Source organism: Ammospiza nelsoni, chromosome 26 (assembly GCF_027579445.1).
Source record: "Ammospiza nelsoni isolate bAmmNel1 chromosome 26, bAmmNel1.pri, whole genome shotgun sequence".
Lineage (NCBI taxonomy): Eukaryota > Metazoa > Chordata > Aves > Passeriformes > Passerellidae > Ammospiza > Ammospiza nelsoni.
The window spans coordinates 2,292,983-2,315,932 of NC_080658.1; the positions used below are offsets into that span (position 1 = coordinate 2,292,983).

The 22,950-nt window shown below is 46.1% G+C and overlaps 1 protein-coding gene across 4 annotated transcripts in view; it reads right to left on the reverse strand.

The window, feature by feature from the left end:
- Positions 1-3,230: 3,230 nt before the first annotated feature.
- The window catches only part of IKZF3 (IKAROS family zinc finger 3), a 35,819-nt gene continuing 16,099 nt past the window's right edge, over positions 3,231-22,950 (reverse strand). Inside the window, exons 4-8 of one of the 4 annotated variants that reach the window (XM_059489310.1) lie at positions 19,053-19,313; positions 18,212-18,379; positions 17,131-17,247; positions 10,409-10,525; positions 3,231-5,675 (exon numbers count right to left, since the gene is read on the reverse strand). In XM_059489310.1, coding sequence (XP_059345293.1) covers positions 4,969-5,675; positions 10,409-10,525; positions 17,131-17,247; positions 18,212-18,379; positions 19,053-19,313 — 1,370 coding nt within the window. In that variant the 3' untranslated portion in view covers positions 3,231-4,968. The remainder of the gene's footprint in view (positions 5,676-10,408; positions 10,526-17,130; positions 17,248-18,211; positions 18,380-19,052; positions 19,314-22,950) is intronic. The other 3 variants (XM_059489313.1, XM_059489311.1, XM_059489314.1) reach the window with 3 other exon arrangements.

Genomic DNA, 22,950 nt, shown 5'->3' on the forward strand with positions numbered 1-22,950 from the left:
GAAGGAAACATTTTTGCATTATCCTCCCCTCTTCTCGCACGAGTTAATGGCACAGCGGCGGTGGGACCGTGGCGCCGGGGGTGATGGCAGCACCTGTGGGACGTGCAGGGGTGACATCAAAGCGGTGACAGTGTCGCTGCCTCCCCCCTCTGCGGTTTCTGCAGATTTGACTAACTTTCTCCGCTTGGGGGGCAGGATGGGGAGGAGGCGGGCGTGACTCTGCCCGACCCCGGGGAGCAGCAAGGGGGGCCCCCGGCGCAAAGCCACAGCGGTGGGAAACGGGTCTGAGGGAGGACAGGAGGGGACAGGACCTCCCTTATACACCCCCAGCCCCACGGTGTCCCCCAGTGCCCAGAGGAGCAGCAATGGGGCTGGAACTGGGGGAACTGGGAGGAGCCCCAGCCCCGCTCCCAGCCTTGCTCACGGCAGAGAGAGGGGGGACAGGAGCTGCTGTGGGTGAGGTGGGGAACACCTGGTGATGGTTGAGGCTGAGGAGCATCACCTCTCACCTCCCTGGAGCATCCTCCATGCCCACGGAGCGCCGCTTCGAGCCCAGGGCTGTCCCCTCCATCCCCGCGGGTGCCGGGGTGGAGGCGCTGTCCCCGGGGCCGGAGCCGCGCGGGTTGGAAGTAAATTCTTCTAAAAACAATCGTCCGCTGGGACTTTCCTGTCGCCGGCGTGTGACAATCGCCAGCCTCTCCCCGTGTCCTCGATCCCCCGAGGATTTCGCTGCCAGGTGCCGACTCGCTGCCATGCAAATGCGGCGCCACATTTAACCCGGCTGGAGGGGCTGGTTCGGCGGCTCCCCGGGGGCTTCACTTCCCTCCCGGCTCAACGAGGGGGGCACCAGGCGTGACACAAAGCTGCTGTCCCCGTGCTGGCGGCCCGGTGACACTCACAGCCCCGTGTCCCGCTGGGAGCCAGAGCTGGGGACATTTCCAATGTCCCTTCCCGACATTGGCTCTGCTCGCCCCCTGCCCCCCGGATTTAGGAACCCGACCCACGCCGAGGGTGGGAAACGCCGCGGGGAGGGTGACTCAGAGCAGGGCTGGGGAATTGGGACACCCAGAGGTGGTGGCAGTGACTCAGTGCTCCCCGTCCCCTCCCCGGCACCGTCGGGTTTTGGGTGCAGGAGTCGGCCGGGATGCTCCAAGGATGCAGAGCAGCAGCCGGAAGTTTTTCTGGGATTTTCTTGTGGATTACGAAGCGTGTTTCAACACGAGGACAGGAGAAACGAGTTCCTCTGTGCTCTATCACGATTACAGCTATCAGCAGATAAGGATCTCGCTGTCACAACACCAACTGAAGGTTTCTGTAAGACTTTAAAGGGGTTTGGCTCAAGGCAGGAGAAGGTTGAGGGGGTTTGGATGAAATAAATTCTTATTCAGGGACAAAGCAGGATGGGAAGCCCCGAGCACACTCTGTCTCACCCAACCCTCAGAATGTGCCGACAGCAGCAGGGAGAGAGACCCCTCAGTGTTTGTGCAGCACCCGGGCTGGAAGGAAGTGAAGGGAAAAGAAAAAAAGGATCCTCTGACTGACTTTTTCTTTCTTTTTCTTTCTTTCTTTCTTTCTTTCTTTCTTTCTTTCTTTCTTTCTTTCTTTCTTTCTTTCTTTCTTTCTTTCTTTCTTTCTTTCTTTCTTTCTTTCTTTCTTTCTTTCTTTCTTCCTTCCTTCCTTCCTTCCTTCCTTCCTTCCTTCCTTCCTTCCTTCCTTCCTTCCTTCCTTCCTTCCTTCCTTCCTTCCTTCCTTCCTTCCTTCCTTCCTTCCTTCCTTCCTTCCTTCCTTCCTTCCTTCCTTCCTTCCTTCCTTCCTTCCTTCCTTCCTTCCTTCCTTCCTTCCTTCCTTCCTTCCTTCCTTCCTTCCTTCCTTCCTTCCTTCCTTCCTTCCTTCCTTCCTTCCTTCCTTCCTTCCTTCCTTCCTTCCTTCCTTCCTTCCTTCCTTCCTTCCTTCCTTCCTTCCTTCCTTCCTTCCTTCCTTCCTTCCTTCCTTCCTTCCTTCCTTCCTTCCTTCCTTCCTTCCTTCCTTCCTTCCTTCCTTCCTTCCTTCCTTCCTTCCTTCCTTCCTTCCTTCCTTCCTTCCTTCCTTCCTTCCTTCCTTCCTTCCTTCCTTCCTTTCTTTTCTTTCTCTCTTTCTCTCTTTCTCTCTTTCTCTCTTTCTTTCTTCTCAGCTTTTTTTCGTTTCTGTTTCTCAAGCGTGTCCAGCTCTTTGTGGCAGGAGGTGTCGGGGGGGGATGAAGGAAACGCGAACAACGTCAGCCTGGTACCACAGGTGCTAAAAGGGCCGGGGGTTGGTGAGAGCCTCCACCCTCCCTCCCTGCCGGGATGTTTCCTTCTGCCCGACCCAGCCCGGGAACCACGAACCCACCCCAGAGCCCCAGCGTGGGGCTGAGCTGCCCCCAGCCCACAGCTCTCGGGTTAAACCGTTCCTCTGCTCACCAGAACCGGCTCCAGCACCATTTTCCAGCACTCAGAGGAGCTGGTGATGTTATTTTACACCTCTGGCTGTGTCAGTTACTCTACTGAGTAGCACCCTCCACCATGGCACAGCACCCTGTGGGGACGCAGATTCCATCACACCTGTGGGGTTTACAGGCAGCCCCAGTGCTCATTCCCACTCCTCAGCCAGCTCTGGTCACTCCTAGATCTGTTTTCAGGGCTGGCAGAGTGGATATTTATTTACTGACATTTTAAAACTTAAAAATACAGTTTAAGCGCCAGAGGTTCATTTCTTGGTGCTAAAAGCTCCTTCCCTGAGCCTCCCTGTCCACTCTTGGGGTGTAATTCATAAGTAAATGAAGAACCAAGCGAGTTGGACACACCAAGGCACTGGAGACTGCTCCAAACCTGTTCCAGACCAAAATAACCAAGCCAGGAGCAGAATAAATCAGGCTCTGAACCGGTTTTCCCATCTGTTTTCTCAAACAAGGTGGTTTCCAGAGCTTCTCCAAGCTCAGGGACCTGCCCTGGACCAACACATCCCCTCAACATCCAGACATGGCCCAATGGGATTCCCATCTCCCAGGTCAGAGCAGCCCTGTGGGACAGGGGTGAATGGTGGGGTGTGAAGGAAAAATTAATATTTTTAAATGAACCCATTACCCAATCCACTTATGGAGAATGAGATTTTTGGATGGCTCCAGGAGGTCTCTCTGCGTGGATTCCTTTAAGAACCTGCCCTTGCCTGCCCTCAAGTCAGGACATCATCATTATTTAAATATTTTATTCATTTATTGACAACTCTTTGGTTTTGAAAGCTAAGCCATTGAAAAGTAAGCTTCACAAAATTAGAAATTGATAAAAGACAACCACAATGTCCTAAAAATGTCGGACTTAGAAATGCCAGGGCAGCAGTGGAACCTCTGGAATTCTCTGGGAAACTCTCACTCCCTTTCCCTCTCTTTTCTGGACCCAAAGCTTGGCCCTTGGGGCTGACCCTTGGTGGAAGTGCAGCCTCCCTCGCAGGAGGAGCATTGGTCACATTGTGACACAGGGGGTCACTTGGGGAGGGCCAACATCACCTTTGTCATGATGGAGCTCTGGGAAACATCCTGAACCTGCTTTACAGCTCCACACACAACAGCAGAAGAGCTCTCCTCAACCCCAGGGATAGCAGGATCCTGGATTTGCTCTTCCACAGCACTCTGGATGCTCAGACACACTGCAGGCTGATTTATCCCTCTCCAAATCCACCTTTAGTGGAAAACATGAATAGAAATTTCTTATTTTGTACCTTAAAATTCAGAGAGGAAATAATTGAGCCAAAAAAATTCAGAGGGAGGGATGAATTTCAGTATTTCTTGACCCTCAGCTCTTCAACCTTCCCTCAGGGAAGTGATTGGATCACCAGGGAATAACACAAAAGCAACACAGCTCTCAAACCACACGAGGGATGCAGAAAGTCCGTCAGAACACTCCTAACTACAGGATACAAAAATATTTTGAAAATATTAAACCTTCACTCAGCAAAGCCGTTACCAAACCCCTCTCCAGCCCAGGGACACCAACACAGCTGTGGGGCCACAGGGAATTGTTGTAAAAACCAACTTCAAAGGGATGGCACCTGCTCAGGGTGTGGAGCTGCACCTCCAAGGGCTGTCCTGGTGTGGGTGTGGCTCTCACAGCCCTGCCTGGGGTCTCATCTGTCCACAACAAGCCAGGACCAACCCATGATGGCACAGCCACACGTCCTGCTGTGGGACAGAGGCACAACACCCAGCACAGCTTCATCCTCGTTCTTGGCAGCCATCAGAAAGGAGGAGTTTCCAGCAATGAAAATTGGGATTTCCTCCAGGCCACATGGATGAGTCAAGCAGTGACCTCACTGGGTATCCCAAAAATATGTACTGTTAAAAAATCCCAACGCCAAATAGGTCTCATTTCTCATTTTCCTCTTACTGAATAACTTTAAGGAAAGTCAGCAGTGGGGTAAGAAAAATGAAAGTGTGCTACACTTTTGTTAAGGCTTAGGGGAAAAGCTTTAAAGAGGAATTAATAATTCCTCCATTTTCCTGCCCTGGTTTTCCTTGTTTTGGGGATGAGCCACTGGGATTATAACTAGGAAAAGCTCCTCCAACACACTCTGACTATTCACCTGAATGAGCAGGGGAATTGGCATGAAAACCTTTCGTGCTCACTTAAAGCAAACTCTATAAAAACAAACACAAGTTAAAAATTGAAATCATCGTAAATGGCTCTGAAGTTTCACAAAAATAAAGTTCATATCAAAACCAGTCTCTGCTCCTGGTGTTTCCCACAGTCCCACTCACCACAGCAGCCAGGCAGAGATGCTACACAGCACTGAATTATCGAGAAAAACAAATTTAAAAAATGCGTCACCTTGCGACACACTTCAAACTGGCCTAAAAAAATACTCAAGAAAATTTCATTACACTAATTAAACCCCTAACCAACCAAGCCTCCCCTTTGACAGCAAACACATCCTTTGACCTTGGAAGAGCAGGTCCTTTCACTTGAGCACCACTCTGTGCTCTCCCCGGGCTATGTGTGAGGAGAACTCATAGCGGTCGTGGCTGCGGTAGCCGCAGACGTTGCACTCGAAGGGGTCGCGGAAGCCGTGGCAGCCCATGTGGATGGTGAACATCACGTAATCCAGGAAGAGCACGCGGCAGTGGTCACACCTGTACACCCCGATGGCCTCCCCTTCCTTGTTGATGACCTTGAAGGCGTCGCGGGGACAGATGGCCGGAGGCTTGATGATCTCGTAGGGCCTCGGGAAATCCTTCAGGGCCTGGAGGCCGTTGCGGGCCGGAGCCGCCGCCATCACCTGGCTCTGGTGGAAGGCGGGGTTGGGCCTCTCCTCGTGGTTGCTGTCAGTGTCTGTGGAGTCGTGGCCGCTGTTGTTGGGGGAGAGGCCCCTGTCGGATGACAGGCTCTTGTCCCTGAGGTGGCTCTTGTCGGGTTCGGTGCCGTTGGGGACGCTGGGGACGTCGGCGGCGCGGGGCAGCGGCAGCGGGTACAGGCTGCTGATGACGGGCACCATCTCGGCCGTGGGTGCTGGCGGGGTCTGCACAAGCGGGCGCAGGGCCTCGGCCCCCAGGTAGGTGATGGCGTTGTTGATGGCCTGGTCCATCATGCGCCCGTGCATCATCTCGCTCTCCTTCTCGTACAGGAAACTGGAGTTGTAGTTGACGTCGAAGCTGGGGCGTTTCTCACCTGCAAGAGATGAGAGGGGATAATTACCTGAGTGGGGAAATTTTGGAATTCAGGACATCCCTATGGCTGTCCTGGATTGCCCAAACCCCTGCCAGGGGGCTCAAAGATCTCGTCACAGAGTCCAAGATACCTGTGACTTTGATTATGACCCATGGAAAAATTACCAACCTTATATGAGGATCTGCAAGCCATGAAAGTCTAAGTAGAATAATAATTAGTTTGTCACGGGGTGAAAAAATTGATTTTTTGGAGTTTTTAGAACAGGGGTTCAGGGGGCAAGATGGAGGAATCTGGGCGTGTCCAGCCTTTCTCCTCCTTCTTGACCTCCATCTTCTGCTGTGATGTTGGCACTTTTGGATTGGTTTAGAGTAGAAGCTCACTGTCTAACATAGGTGATAGGTATTGGGAAGTAATTATAAATAATGTACACATAGTTTTTAGTATAAAAAGATAACGCCAGTGTGCCTCTGTCTCACCTCTGAATGGACGTCAGCAAGTTAAGAGAAAGAATTTTATAGATAAGAAACAATAAACAACCTTGAGAACAAGAACTGAAGAGCTCTGACTCCTTCTTTGACAGCCAGGCTGGGAAAAGAGACTTTCTAACACATCTTGGGGTCGCTCTGAGCAGCAGAAGTCCCGAGAGGTAAAGAGCTGTTTAAACCCTGTGATGACTTTTCTAAAGGGCAGAAATCTCTGGGAATGGGGCATGATATGTTCTCTGCTGAAAGAGGCTGTTCTTAGACACAAGCAGCTTTTGGGTGGGGTATTTGGTTTTTTCATATTTTTTTAAATCTCAGGCTTAGAAGCAAACCAGTCTAATAGAGGAGGTGGTGAGGGCACTTTCTGAGATTCATCTTTGACAAGTCCTTGGACACTGAAGTCAGTTTTCCCCACTGTCCTTTGACAACTACAGCTTCCTCTGCACCACACCTGGCTTCTTGGATCTCTACACAGGTATTCAGGTAATCCAATACTGGCAGATAAAAATATAGATATAAACATCCTGCAGTTAGGGTCAGGGTTAGTGGGGGAAAAACTTTTTTTCCTCTGGATGTGCTGGGGCTTGGAAAGTTCTGGACTGGACAGAAATGGAGGAGAGTGCACCTGAAATTCTGCTCACATCTCTCTGAGCAGCACAGAACTCCTGTTCTCTGTGCCAGCTGCAAGGAGGAAACAAACTGCACCCCAAAAACACTAAAGACATTTTGGAGGTGAATGTCTAGAAATAAGTAACTGAATTCTGTGGTTAATAAAAGCATAAACTTGTTAATAGCTTAAAAAAAATACAAAAAAAAAAGAAAGAGCAGATGAAAGGTTTCACATGCAAGTGACTCGCAAACATTAAATCCACGAATCTCTTGGTTACGGTAACTCGAGTGGTGCAGATGTTTATCAGTCACCTGTCAACACCCTGACTCAATGTGTATGAAACTCTGGGGTTTCACTGCAGAGGCAGAAAACCAGGAGCTCACGTTTCTTTTCTAAAACACTCCAAAAGGTTAAAGAACCACAAGAGTGCAACTGCTCCCAGCCCGCAGCACCACTCGCCGTCCAGCTTCACATGGAGGGAAAAAAATGCTGCAGTATTTTTGGGTGACTCATAAAACCAGCTCCAGGCAAGTGAAAGATGTGAATAAATTGGGATTTCAGTAGAAAAAAAATAACAATAAAGGCAAAAAGAGGCAAAACTCCCTAAAAATTTTGGTGTTAAGAGTCACTGTTGTGAAGTAAAATAAAGAAACTTGATGTATGATCATAGGATCATACGATTGAGTCCAACTCCTGAATGATCACTGAGGGTCTCACAGTGATTCCACTGTTCTGGTGGATTTTAAAGTCCCCTAGAAAAAGGCTCTGAAGCAGGACCTGGTGCAGAGGTGAAAAGTCAAATGCAGGGTCTGGTGGTCCCTGCCCTTGTGTGGGACTTGTAGTGGTGCAAACGAGGCAGCTGTGGGGATGGAAATGTGAAAAATAAAGTGGGAGAGACTCCTGGTGCTTGTCTGAATCTCTGCAGAGCCCTCCAATTATAATAAAGGGGTTTTTCTTCCAATCAATAGACTTCATTCAGAGAAACGAGGCAAACAAAGATGCCTTGTTAGTGTAAATCCCTGTCCCTGCTTCCTGACTAAATGAGACATCAGCACTCATTCCCAGATTTCCCAAAGGATCCCTGCACTGGCCTGGCAGATCTGAGCTGTGACAGGGACAGGGCAGAAAGGCACAGGAGTCAGAGCAAGGTTGGGCAGCCTGCTCCTGGAAACATCCTTCCCAGGGGGGAATGTTTGCACATGTAATTTAACAAGAAAAATCACCCAAGTCCTAGAAAAACAGCAAGTTCCAAAAATGGGTTATTGTGTGCTTTTAGGTGATCTGTGATGGGTTCTCAGCTTCTCCACACAATCACCTGTGTGTGCAGTGCCAGTTCATGCCACCCAGCATTAGCACAAATCCCAGAGGATCTGGGCCATACAGGAACTCTTTGGCTCACAGAGGAAACCCCAAACCCACTTGTTCTTCACGTGAGGCTTATGCTGAGGGGGTGCATCCTGCTGCATACGTGTTTAATAAAATACATAAAGGTCAAACTGCTGGTGATTGCGCAATGAGAGAGCTGAAAAATGCTAAAATAGAGGAAGCTAAAGGATGACAAACCCATTTGCATTAATATTGCTTTTCGAACCATAGCAAGACATGTAAGGGCCAAGCCCCAAAGGTCCAGTTTCAATCCTGAGCACCAAAGACACTCACATGGAGTGTGCTGGTCTGGCTGTGCAGTGAGGTGACCTTTAGAAAGCCACACTAATGTAAAATAAATAAATAAATGAGACCAGTTTTCAGAGATGAAAGCCCAGTGCTACCCACCAAACCCACTAAGAGCTCCATTACCTTCAAAAACTGAGTTGGTTTCCTGTGTGGATGCATCCATCTGGACAGCTTTGGCTGGATAGATCCAGCTGTGCAGCTTTACCTGGATAAATCCAGCTGTGCAGCTTTACCTGGATGCATCTATCTACACAGCTTTGGCTGGATAGATCCATCTGCACAGCTCTACCTGGATGGATCCAGCTGTGCAGATTTACATGGATGCATCCAGCTGTGCAGCTTTACCTGGATGGATCCATCTGCTCAGCTTTGCCTGGATGGATCCAGCTGCTCAGCTTTACCTGGATGGATCCATCTGCTCATCTTTACCTGGATGGATCCAGCTGCTCAGCTTTACCTGGATGGATCCATCTGCTCATCTTTACCTGGATGGATCCATCTGCTCAGCTTTACCTGGGTGGATCCATCTGCACACCTTTACCTGGATGGATCCATCTGCTCAGCTTTACCTGGGTGGATCCATCTGCTCAGCTTTACCTGGATGGATCCATCTGCTCATCTTTACCTGGATGGATCCATCTGCTCAGCTTTACCTGGGTGGATCCATCTGCTCAGCTTTACCTGGGTGGATCCATCTGCTCATCTTTACCTGGATGGATCCATCTGCGCAGCTTTACCTGGATGGATCCATCTGCTCATCTTTACCTGGATGGATCCATCTGCTCAGCTTTACCTGGGTGGATCCATCTGCTCACCTTTCCCTGCATGGATACATCTGTGCAGTTTTGGATCCATCTGCACAGCTTTACCTGGATGGATCCATCTGCTCAGCTTTACCTGGATGGATCCATCTGCACAGCTTTACCTGCATGGATCCATCTGTGCAGTTTTGGATCCATCTGCTCACATTTCCCTGGACAGATCCATCTGCTCACCTTTCCCTGGATGCATCCAGCTGCTCACCTTTCCCTGGATGCATCCAGCTGCTCACCTCTACCTTGCTCTGGAGGTGCTGCCCCTGTGCTGGGGGTTTGGCTGCAGCAGCCCTGCCTGCCCTCCCAGCCCACACCTCTCCCACATGAGCCCCACTCAGAGGGTGAACTTTATATTGGGCCATAAAAAGAAAAAAAACCAAACACTTTTTACCTTATGTAACCCTTCAAAGAGCACAAATAAGGCTTCATCAGCACCAATATTATATAACTGCTGACTAAGGGTTTTCCTTAGGACACAGGGCTGGATTTTATTTTCTTTAAAGGCAGGTTGATGAAATAAGACTGGCCAAGGGGGTCAGGTGTTTGCTGAAACCCAGAACCTGCCCAACTAGTATTTAAAATTCCCAAATGCAAAACTCTGATCATGTTCAATTAAATGCAAAGAAAATACCATGGAAACATCTGCTTGCTTAAATTACCACAAGAAAGGATTTGATATTTTTTAATCATACACAAATTTAGTAGAATGACTAAGAGAAATCCAATACATTTCTGCCTTTAGGCCTTATTTCACACATGAATACTGCAGGAATCTTCAGCTCCTGCTGAGAAAACATTAACCTTCCTATTCTTTGCTTGTTCTAGATCCTTGAAGAAAACATTTCAAATACATAGGTACAAAAATGGCACATGGAAGCTCATAAAACATATTTATAAATCTATATAAAGACACAAGGCACAACAGTAGCTTCCACCCAGTTTAAGCAGCCAACAGAATAAATTCTTTTTTATTTTAATCAACCCCTTACAACAAATTGCTAAAACCCCATCACAAAAATCAGCGTTGCTTAATTTTTTTGTATTAGATGCTAAGCTTGAGCAGGGTATTTAAAAGAAGCAGAGGCATTGTACTGTTTGTTACCAACCCACATGTATTTAACTGTTGCAGATGAAAAGGGGTTTTGTTCTTACCAATAAATTTCTGAGGCATTGAGCTTTTTCTCTTTGCCACGTTGCTCGCTAGCCTGTCCAGCACAAGGGCTCTTTCAGTCCCCATCTCTGCCTTGATGTGCCTTGCCTCCACGCTGGCTAGGTTGGAAAATGTGAAAAAGAAGGGGAAAAAAAGAGAAAAAAAAAACAAACAAACACGTAGGTGAAAAGGAAAAAAAAGAAAGATAAAAAAAAAAAGGAAGAGCTGACTGGTTTAATCTCCAATCGGCCACATAACTGGAGGAAACAGTTTGGAGATGAAATGCAAAGCTGGTTTTGCTTTTTCTGTCATTCCTGCTCTCTGGGCACCCGCTGTGGTCAGTGGCAGCACAGCCCCGAGCTGACTCAGGGGGGAGCACAAACCAGAACTGTCGTCAGCGAGAGGAAGTGCATGAACTGGCTGGAAGGTTGGTTAAATTGCAGATGGAGACAGAAGCTCTGCTGGCCTTTCTTTTTTATTCTGAGTAAGGCTGGGTGACACCTGCACACTCAGTGCTTCGAGCTGCAGGAGGAGACACTCAGTGTTCTTGCTTAACTTTTCAGATATCAGTCAGAGATGTCTTAACGAATCACTAAGAAACTTGTATGATATGTATCAGTGTTCCAGTAAAATAAAAGCAATAAAGCCTTTGAAAATTCAAAATTTCTAACTCTTTTTCCCCCAGGTGTTTCTGTCACTTAATATTTTTTTCCTAAATGCAACAGCTAAAATTAACTGTGAATGTTTCCTCTGTGTTTTAAAGCTTGTTACAACTTCCAATTTCTAATTTTTGGATAAGTACCCGTGCCCTGTGATGACTCCCTTGAGATTAGGCCAATTAAGGCTCTTCCCATTTTCCAGAGCTCTCCTCAGCTGTGCTAAGCAGTGCCCAGCACTGCAGAGAGGCTGTGCTTGCTCTCAGCTCCTGGAGGCTGCAGAGGCCTTGAGCTGGAGAGCTGCCACCTCATATCGCTACTACCACACTAATACTGATCGTAACTGCTGTGGCTTCCCCCCCAAACCCTGCTCAAACCTCAACAACACCCATCTGGACTGCTGCTTTTATGTTAAAAATTATAATGAAGAGTAAATTCATTGCTAAAAGTATCCTTGGCAGGAATAACTGTGGTGAGAACTGGACACATCTTAAAGGATTGTCCAAGTCTGTAGGAGGTGGGATCTGCAAGGTGAGGACATGATTATTCTGTGTTTTAAAGCTTGTTACAACCTCCCAAATTTCTGATTTTTGGAAAAGTCCCAGTGCCCTGTGATGACTCCTTTGGGATCAGGCCAATTAAGGCTCTTCCCATTTTCCACAGCACCCAGTGAGGGGTGATTGACTTTCCCAAGGTGCTATAAAATGCTGGATCTCACTGTGAAAGAGTCCTGGTTGCTGTGTTACCATACATACACCAACAAATCTAGATATAGAATCATGGAAACATGGAATGATTTTAGTTGGGAAGGGCCTTGAAGATCATGGCATGGTCATGGGGACCCTCCATTATCCCAGGTTCTTCTAAGCCTTGTCCAACCTGGTGCTGGATATTTCCACGGACAGTCACAGCTTCTCTGGGCAACCTGTGCCAGGGCCTCACCATCCTCCCAGGAAGAATTTCTTCCTCACATCCCATCCAACCCTGCCCTCTGGCCATCTAAAACCATTGTCCCTTCTCCTGTCACTCTCTGACTGTTATAAAATCCTTCTGCCTCCTTTTTATAACCCCCTTAAGGCACTGGTAGGCCAAAATGAGGCCTCCCTGAATACATGAAGCATAACCTAAGTAAGAGACAAGCAGTGCCAGAGGAAAGTGATAGGAACACTTTGATATTTCAGTCCTGCTAAACACAGATTTATTGAGTATTGACTTAAATTTCTGTTTGCCCAAGTGCTGAAAGTGCAGCTTCATCCTTCCCAGGCCTGTGCAGCCTTTCCCTGAGCGTTTCAGTCTGTCCTCTGTACCTGTTTGTCAGTGCTGCTCCTGATAACAGGAGTTTCAGTCAGCACAAACCATGACTCACCAAACCTCAGCCAGAACTATTTGTTCATGTTTGTTCAGCAGTTTGAAAACATCAAGTGTTTCAGAGGTGCTTGGTGCTGCAAATATGAGTCAGGGAGGATGGGATAACAGGGCCTGGCTCTGCTTGGTCACAGTCCTGGAACCTTGGGATGTACGTGACAGCCAGGCCTGAGCAGGGCATGGAGTGCCTTGGAGGTAATAACACACTGCTCTTCTAGTCTCAGTTTTATTCTAAATTAATCCACTGTCTTTGGAGGTTCTCATAAATGTATTCATCCCTGCTCCCAGCATAAAATACCCAAATGCACAAAGTGAGACAAAACACCAGGTTAAGGTGACACTCTGAGGGGAAGGAAGAGAGGTAGAGTGTAATCACCTGCTTGGGTTTGGTCTTGAAAATTATAAGGTTTTTAATTTCAGGACTTCAGTTTAATTCTCATGCTCCAAAGCCTGGAATATGCGGCTTTATATTAACTTTAGATGACTGTAGTCCAAGGTTTGAACTACCCTCAAACCCAAAGCCTCATAATCTTGGCTGGATCATTGCACAAGTCATAACAGCAGTAATCTAAATTTTAAAAACCCCAACAAATGGTGTACTCAAAAATGTATTTTTTTCTTTGCAAAGAAAAAAGAAAGAAAACACAATTCACCCATATCATAAAAGCAGCTCCCTGATCCCTTCTTTGGTTTTATGATTTTATTGTTCTAGCTCCTCTTTTCCTCACTCTTTACCTCCAGGAGCTGCACTCTGAGGACCCATGTGCTGCTGTAGTAAAGCTTTAATTCCACATTTTCAGGGTGTTTTTCCTCATCCTCAGAGCTGCTCTCAGCCTTCCCAGCCCCAGGAGCACTCTGGAAGCTGCACATAGCACATCAGGGGTGACTTGTCAACATTATTTATGTGCCACCAAGGGAACTTTAATTGTTAAATTAATGTCAGGAGGGCAGATGAGGGCTTCCTGCAGGAATAACAGAGCTTTTCCTCAGAGGAGATCTGCAGAGACAGCAACTATTGACCTACATAACATGCTCTGGGACTTCTGTAGAATCAATCTTGCAGGTTCATGGTTCTCTGCTCTTTTATTTTAATGCTGAGGGTCTTTGCCTTCACATTAGGATTTTTGACTCCTTGCTACTAGCTATTTTTTCCTAAAGAAAAAATAATCTTTATTTATGGGCCACAAAAGGTCTTTGATGACATTTCCACAATCTGGCCTTAGGGAAACAATGTCTGCTCCCAGTAAGATGAAGGTGGTTATACAGGTTCTCATCCACAACACTGCTCTCTCTACCCAGAAAATTATCTCATCCAACTTTTTCTTCTGGATCACATCTTAAACAATCCAAGAATAATATTTAGCATTTAGGAAAAAGTTTTTTAATCACTCCAGATTCTCTAAAGGCTTCTCAAATATAGAGAAGTAATCACACCCTGCGTCCCTCTTCAATTCTCCTCCCTCTGGATGATTCCATGCACATGGTGATTTAAATAAGTAATTATCTCACTGTAACATGGATCTAAAAATAAAATTCAGGCTGGACTACAGAAATGGTCAAGTGCTTTGCTCAAAATCACAGTGAGAAAAAAACAAATAGAGAAAATCCAGACTTCCAAAACACTGAAGAGCAGCCTGGAATCTTGGGTTATCCTGCAAGATCAGGGCTCTGATGGCTCAACTGCAGGGCCAGAAAGCAAAATAAAAAGTCTCTGAGGATGCTGAAAGGAACTCTGCAGCTGAAATAAATCCCTTTCTTGGTCAGATCTGATCAGTGGCTCTGGAATTACATGGCAAGTTGAGCTCCTAAGCATGGAATTTTCTATGGTGTAAAGATGGGGTTGATCTCACCACTTTGACAGCTGAGTGCTCCTCTCCTGCTCAGCCAGCACCAGGGCTGAGGATGTTTGATTTTTATCCCTGACCCCCCTGAGAGGTCTCCACGCTGCTCCCAGTGCTGCTGCCTGCCTCAGTGTACATTTCAGGTGTAATCCTGCACTTCCAGAGGATGATTTTCCTGCCACTGTGAATTATCCATGAGGAAGGACTCTTCAGGCTGTCCTGTGGGTGCTGGGTGAGGAGCCACCTCTCCAAAGGTGCTGTCCCTTGGCCATCATGAGTTCACTGAGTGCTTTGGGTTGGGAGGAACCTTAAGGATCACCTTGTACCACCTCCCTGCCATGGACAGGGACACTTTCCTCTAGCCCAGGTTGTTCCAAGCCTCGTCCAACCTGGCTTTGAACACTTCCAGAGATGGGACATCCATCTCTGGGCCACCATGTCACCCTGCAGCTGGAGAGAGAGCAGCTGCTGTCCCAGCCCCAAGCTCACACCAGCACTCACCCTGCACTGAGCTGTTCCCATAGTGTGGTTTCTGCCACACCAACCAATGTGAGCAGAATTTTTAGAATGTGCAGCTAATGTTAGCAAAGGCCTCAAGCACAAAGCTGAAATTAGAGGCATTGTTTCCTGTAGCATCTCTGTGTGGTCACTCAAGAAGGGAGAGTGGAACGGAGTTGGGTGATTGTGCAATGAGAAAAATGTGACAGAGATGTTATCAGGGACAATGCTCCAACTATATTACATGAAACTTCTCTTTCAGAAATATTTCCACATTTAGAACATGCAAGCATGGCACTGAAAACCATCCTGATGTTTTAAAATATTTTAATAATTAGGAATGGTGGCATGTAGAGCACTTTTGTGTCTAAAGATGGCTCCATGTGAGAATTATAGAGTTGTGGAATGGTTTGAATTGGAAGAGACCTTAAAGGTCATCCAGTTCTACCCTCCTGCCATGAAGAGGGACACCTTCCACCAGACCTGGTTGAGAAGCTTGAGGGGAATTCAGAAAAACACCAAAATTCAAAGTGATGCAGAGAAGTAAGGAAAGGATCAGTAATGGAAAGAGGATGTTTACTGAAAACAAATGCAAAATGCTAAACTTAGGGGGAAAAAACAATGAAACACAGCAAATGACCTCCTGAGAGTCTTTCCAGCTTTCCCTCTCCCTGGTTCTGCCACCCAACATCCTGTTGATACCAGAGAATTAGATGGAGTTCTCATTTTTCATAAAATTTCCTAAGATCACTGCAGTATGTGTAAGGGTGTGAAGTCTCCAAGGCAGGGGAGCAGCCCCCTCTTGGCACTCTGGGAATTTCCATTCCCTGTGATCAGTTCAGGCTCCCTGCAGTGTTGCAGCAAGAACTGCACCACAGGCTTGGGGTAAGGGGGGAATGTTGCTATTCTGAAATGCATCTCAACCTGCAGCAGCTCTCATGTTTTCCATTTTCACAGCTGGACACTTTGGATGATGGCCATGATGAGTGTACTGTAACACAAACCACTGTTACAACGTGTAAGGGTTCTCACCAAACCCAGAGCTTGCTGATGAGCTGATTACCAGTAACTTTTACAAATACTCTAAGAAATATGTCACTTGCTGACAAGAAGAGAGCCCCCTCAAAACTATGAAACTCTTAAAAACCTCTATGAAACACTTGGGTAAATCATGGTTCTCTGGGAGGTTTCCTGCATGTGTCACAAAGTCTGAAACACCAACCTACACTCTCTGCACAGTGTAGGGATTCCTGTACCCAAGATTTTTATCACATACCAGTGGCTCTTCACACTGATTTTCAGGCCTAGCTTGTGATGATTCCTGCAGAATTTTGTCCTTTCTGTGGTTGATAGAGTTATTAGGAGGAAATTCCTCCCTGTGAGGGTGGTGAGGCCCTGGCACAGGTTGCCCAGAGAAGCTGTGGCTGCCCAGGAAGTGTCCAAGGCCAGGTTGGACATGGCTTGGAGCAACCTGGGTTAGTGGATGGTGTCTCTCCCTATGGCACTGGATGATCTTCAAGGTCCTTTCAAACCCTCTGTGATTCCATGTTTCCATTATTTGGTGTTTTTTTCAAGGCTGTATAGCAAAAGATGGGAGCCTGAGTTCTGAAACTGTGACGTCAGCTCTTCTTAGATCAGTCACGAATTTTTCTGGGAGGTCACAGCCACTCCTTGACTCTGAATGGAAGAGCAATTTTTTCCTGACTTACTGGTGTGCTGTGAGATCCAAATCACACAGTTCATTTTAGGATTTGAGCAGTTCAGGTGAAGCAAGGACAAAGATTATGGTGATTACTTTTCACCAAAGTATTTTGGAACTGCAGCACTGAGACTGCAAAATGGAAAATAGGAAAAAAACATGTTTTGATACATTTCAGCTTTTCCAAAGGCAGCTCTATATTCAAAGCAGCCTCTCACTCTCTCCTAAGCTGATCTGTCAGTGATTTTTGGGATACCAGTCTCTTTGTATGCCCTAGATCCAAGTCACTAAAACTGCTGCAAATTCTAACAGAAAAGGAACCGTCAAACACGTGGTTGTCAACAACTCATCCTGTAAAATGAGCCACATAACAACATTAATGTAGGAATAATTTAACTCACTGAGCAACACCTCCAGAAATGCTGGGTACAAAGTATTTTAGATGTTTTACACAAATTAACACTTAAAGAAAAAAGTGATTAAAGTAAAAGCGCCTGAGGGCTACGATGAACCCGCCCCTTTAGAACATTACAGCCCCTCAGGTTACTGAAAAGGAGTGTAGGAAAAGCTGTTCTCAGGCTGTGGGTTAACAGCTCACCAGATGATCTTTTATAAGCCCTGTAATGCACTGAAACCCCAAAACCACTGCAATGTGATAAACTCACCAGCCTCACACATGCCAGCGTTCTGCAGGTAAGTCCGGCACCGCTCCTTGTGCTCCTCCAACGAGCTCCTCTGCTTGTAGCTCCTTCCACAAAACTCACATTTATATGGCTTCTCCACTAGAAAAAGGAACAATAAAAGAATTAAAATAACCACAAGAGACCACTAAAACACTGTCTTGCTTGAAGCATGGTGCTGATGGGGGACAGCACTACACTGCTGGTCTTGATTAAATCAGAATCTCATTTATCCTTGGCAGATAAGATAATTTTAAACTTTGATTCTTTGTGAGGTTGAACTTTTTTCTGTACAGTGCAGTGCAGAGATAACACCTATAATTTAGAATCAATGTTTTCTTTGTGAGCCCATGTAGAACAGAGGATAAAGACAAATTCAAGGGCAAACACAGCCTGGCTCCTGCAGAACTGGGATCGAGTTATACCTGACTTGAACTAGCTAAGAACTCGAACTAGCTAAGATCGAGTTATACCTGACTTGAAATCCAAGTCACCTCAGCTCTGTGCCTCCATTTCCCCATTTGTAATATGGACAGAACACCCTACCAAGCTTAAGAAGAAACATCTTGAGCATTTTAAGAGATTCAGATGAAAGGCACTACACCACAGTGAGGTGGCAACAGTCATCTGCCTGCAATTATGCTCCTGGGATTTTCCTCGCAGCTCAGAATGGGATAGGAGGAAATCCCAGCAAAGCACATCTCACACTCTCCTCAAGTTCAGAGCTTGCTGGCACAGCCAGCTGCACTCATATGAAAATGAGCTGACAAGGTGGTGATGGATTAAAGGTTGGACTTGATGATCTTGGAGGTCTTTTCCAACCAAAACAATTCTGTGGAAACACCATGGAGTTATTTGTGCAAGCAGGTTTGTGGGCTGTGACACGGCTCCCGTGGCCCCTCTCTCTGCACCAAGAGCAGAGCCAGTTCCAGAAACACCAGTGAGTGGTCAGTGCTCTGCGTTGAGCCTCTCACAGGCTGAGCAAACCTTGCTGTCTGTCTTTTCCACACCGAGTGTCCCAGTGACACACATCCAAACCACATGGAGTGCCTGTGAAGTCACTTACCAGAATGTGTCCTTAAGTGACCCGTAAGCGCATCCCTCCTCTGGCAGGCATAACTGCACAGGTGACACTTAAAAGGTTTTTCCCCTGTGTGTAGTTTAATGTGGCGGAGGAGGTTTCCCTTCTGAGTAAAGGAAGCTCCGCACTGATTACACTGGAATGGCCGTTCACCTTAAAATGACATACAGAAAAGGACATTTATTGGTTACGTGGGTATCATGCTGTCCTCTGCCATTTTGGAAGAGGAAAGAATGAGATATTGGATTGATTGCTTTCTATAGAAACACACAGAGTGTGGCTTCAGTGGGAGGGAGGTGCAGCTCTGGTGTCAGAGCTGCTCGTAGCATATGTAGGACTACGGAAAGCACTGCACAGTTCTTCCATGGAAAGAACCGCTCTGGAGGAGGCTGATTCCAACAAGCCAGCAATTTTTAGAAGGAAAAAAAAAGTCTTATCTTACTGCAGGCTGAAACTTAAGATGCTCATTGGTTTGTTGCCAAAGTATGGCACAGAGAGAAATTTATATACAGACTGAAAATGGCAGCACAAAACCAAATTAACTTTTGCTTTGTGCCAGAAATACTGCATTACATAGTGCCTTTCATCCAAAATTCTTAAAATGCCTCACCAACTTGCTTTTAATACTATTCAATCCTGATAAGAAGAAAGGTGGGTAAAGTGAGGCACAGAACAGTGAGTAACTTGATAAAGATCACATGTGGCGTCAAGGACGGAACAAGGAAACCCTGATTTTGGTATTCTTTTTAAAAATAACCAATCTAGATTATAAATTATCTTATTTTTAGTACTCCAGCTCTTACAAGAACAACAGAGGGATATTTACCAGTGTGGCTACGCTTATGAACCATCAAGACATTGAGGCTAATGCAGGCTAATCCACAGATATCACAATTCATCTTTCCACTAGCTGGCCTGACGTTGTCATATGAACCCGAGTGCCTTTCCAGTTTAATGCTCTCATATTCGTTATATTCTCTGGGATATGTGTAAGGCAGTTCAGATTCTTCCAGGTTTTCCATTGGCTCGGAATTTAAAGCACTCTCCTCTCTTTCACTGTATTCACCTTTCACTTTAATCACATCATCTGCAGGTAAAACAAAGCACAGGAGTGAAAAAAGGCTAATCTTATCCACCTTAGGAAAAAAATGCACTAAAGATTATAGAAAACAACAGTATCAGTCTTCCTAAAAGTTTTATTGAAATATGCAGATGAAGAAATGAAGTTGAAATGTGGAACTTCACTGGTCATGGACACTTAGAGTGAGATAACCCTTGAAAGCAATTAACCTGCTTGGTAATTATCTTTGAGAATTTCCTTCTACAGATTATGAATATATAAGACAGTACAAACATATCCTGAAATTACTAGCCAGGATTCAAAAGAAAACACTTTTTCACACCACTCACAAGTATTATTTTTATAGAAATCAGCATTTCAGGTTGCTTCTGTAAATTGGTAACACAGGAAGACACAAATTCAATAAGTAATTATATCTTAAAACTTATACCTTCTTGTGGAACCTCTGGTGCTTAGAACAAGCCTAGGAAATATGTCTGATTAGTGCAGGACTCCCAGCTCTCCCATGGGATAGATTCTCACTAGTTAAGCCTAACCAGTAATCCAAATTTTCACTTGCAAATCACAGTTTTTATCCATAGCTCTCAGATGTGTGAGGAGCAGTTGATAATCTTGATTTACAATGTGAGTAAAACTAGCAGAGAGAGGTTAAGGGTTTCCTGATAAATAAATGTATCCCAGAAATGCCAAAAGATTTTCCTGATTTTGTGAGGATGTGGCAAAGAACCTGACAAGTCCTGAAGATCAGCATCCATGGCTTTCAAACAGGTTCCTGGACCTGTAGCTAGTCCAGAGGAATCCAAAGGCATGGCCTAAATGAATGCAGCTCCATGACAAGGGTGGATGCAACAGGCAGCTAATGATTTACTAAAGAGTGAAAATGCAAGCAAATTGGTCACACTGTATAAACAACTGATGACTCCCAGCTTAGGGTGCTGAATTTCCTTTCCATAATTAACTCCAACAATACCAGCACTTCCATTAAAATCATTAATAACTGCCAGGACAGCTTTTTTCTGCTTAAAGCTGGCTGAGAAAGTTGGGGCAGCCTGGAGAAGAGTTGTGTGGAGACCTCAAAGCACCTTCCAGTGTCTGAAGGGGTCACAAGAGAGACAGAGAGGGACAATTCATCATGAGCTGGAGTGACAGAGGGAATGGCTTTAGGCTGAAAAAGGGGAATATTGCGTTGGATATTTGGGAGAAACCCCTCCCTGTGAGGGTGAGGAGGCCCTGGCACAGAGAAGATGTGGCTGCCCCACCCCTGGCAGTGTCCAAGACCAGGTTGGATGGGGCTTGGACCAACCTGGGAGAGTGGAAAATGTCCCTGCCCAAGGCAGGGGGTGGGACTGGATGAGCTTTAAGGTCCTTCCAACACAAACCATTCCATGGTTCTCTGACAAGAGACAGACGAAGGTTGGAACTCAAGTTGTGCCTCAAGCTACCGAGTGAAGAGGAGCACCACGAGACGCAGCACATGGCTTCCTGTTTGAGCCTTGTTCTCTGGCCACCTGCTCCTCCCTCCAGCCCAGGATTAGACAGTTCAATCTGGCACTGAATCACTTGTCCCTTCTCCAAAGTACAGAACATGAACTGCTGAATATGTATTAGCTCTGGTTCTGAGTAATAAACCACATCAAATGCCGAGAACAAACAATGGGTGGCAGTGAAAATGAGGTGATGACATAAAAGCAACGCTGAAAAACAAAGATCTGGCAACCTAGAATTTCATGAAATCAACATTTTCAGCTACATTTTAGGGAGAAAATCACTCCTCTGTCCTAATTGATTGTATTAAGCTCTGCCAGTCTGTCTGACTTTGGGCTGAGCTGGGGGAAATAGGTGGGTGATGGTTTCTTTCTCCTAAACAAGAACTCACACTATTGTGGAAAACTCTGAGATCCCTCTCATGCTCTCCTTGGATGGGGATATTGATGGAAGAAGGGTTTTCTCCCATTCTGTGTGGTTTTATCCCCTATCCTGGAAAATATTTGGATTTTGCTGGTGGGATTTGCTGCCCCAGTCCTGGATGAGCTCAGATGGGTTCAGGAGTTTTCTCAGTGGGTCACAGGGAGCTCCAGATTCACCCAAAAATGGGCAGGTTTTCTTTGTGGATCCTTCAGTCCCAGCTCTGCTTCACATGCCACAGATTCCTGCTTCCACAAAAACAGAACTTCCTCTGCAGGTGCCTTCTGCTGCCAACTCCATGTCCAAGGGTGTGAGGGTGATCTTGCTATCAAGATTCTTTCAAAATTAGTTTATACAACCATTTCCATTTTCCAAGGAAAAATGATTGTCAGTTGCTGAAAGGATATTTCAACACCCATCCCTTTCCCAGGAGGCAAAAAGGAAACAAAAGAAGATTTTTTGGTTGGTTGGTTGGTTGTTTTTTTTTTCCCTCTCAAAAGGAGGCTGTTCCAAAATAATTTGCTACATCCTGCCCAGCATGGTAAAAGGAAGTACCCAGTGCAGCTGCACCTTGTTGGTGCTTTCAGAAACAATTTCAATTCCCACTTTCTACTCAACGTCTCACCTTTCGTCTGCATCTCACGCAGTTTTCAGCAGTGGAGGCCAAGCTGTGACCTCCAGCAGAGGCTTCTGTGCTGTTTGCTTCTCTTTCTCACCACAGTGCTTGGCTCACAGCTCCAGAGCTGTGCCAGGGCCTGTGTGGCACAGTGTGGGCACTGGTTTGAGCCCCCCATGGCACATCCTTGGGGACTGGTGCAAACTGGGCAAATCTTCTTATGATTCCACCGTGGAAAATAATCACCCCTGCAGTTTCCACACTGCACATAAGGCTTGTGTTTCCTTGTAGTAACAGAGGAGGATGCACCTGAGTTTTGATCAAGGCTTTTCCATCACTGCCTCTGCTAAAAACAGGGGCTGTTTCAGCTGTTCATGGCATCCAAAGTTCAAGAGTTTTCCTGTAGATATTTGAAGGATTTCCACGGGAAAATTCACCTTCTGATGATTGGCACAAAGAAAAGACACAAGAGAATGGACTTTTTTAACCCAAATATGAATTAGAAGAGTTGGGATTTTTTCACCTGTGATGGTTTAGAGGCTGCTTCACCTGCTGACAGCCAGACAGGAGACAGCTTAAGTACAAAGCAGTCTGAGGAAAAGATGGCTTGGTATAGGCTGTACTAAAATTAACCAAGAGATTGCAGAGTCTGGAGTCACCAGATTACTTTTTCAGCCCAGACTTTTCTCTGCACTGGCATGCACAGGGAATACCATGTGATCAGGAGACTGGCAGATGTGTGGAAGGTTTGTATCTGTCACTTAAAAATCATATCAACATATTTTATTAGATCAGGGAGTTTCCAGACTGGTCTGCCTTAATCAAGAGGAAGGAAGCTGTGACTTCATGTAGAATAGGGAAATTTAACTGAGGAAAAACACAATTATCCCTAAAAACACTAACAAAGTTCCCACAGTGGAAAAAATAAGTGCTATCATCTCTTCTATTAGGCAAGTATGGAGGTTGTAAGAGAATAAAAAAGCATTCATAGAGTCCAAGCCAGGGAACTATTTTTCTTGAGGCAGTTAATGGAGTTAATATACACTGAGGAAAAAAAAAAAGCTGCAGCTTTTACAGAACAAAGTGCTGGTGTGATGTGTTAAGGCTGATGCACATGGTTTC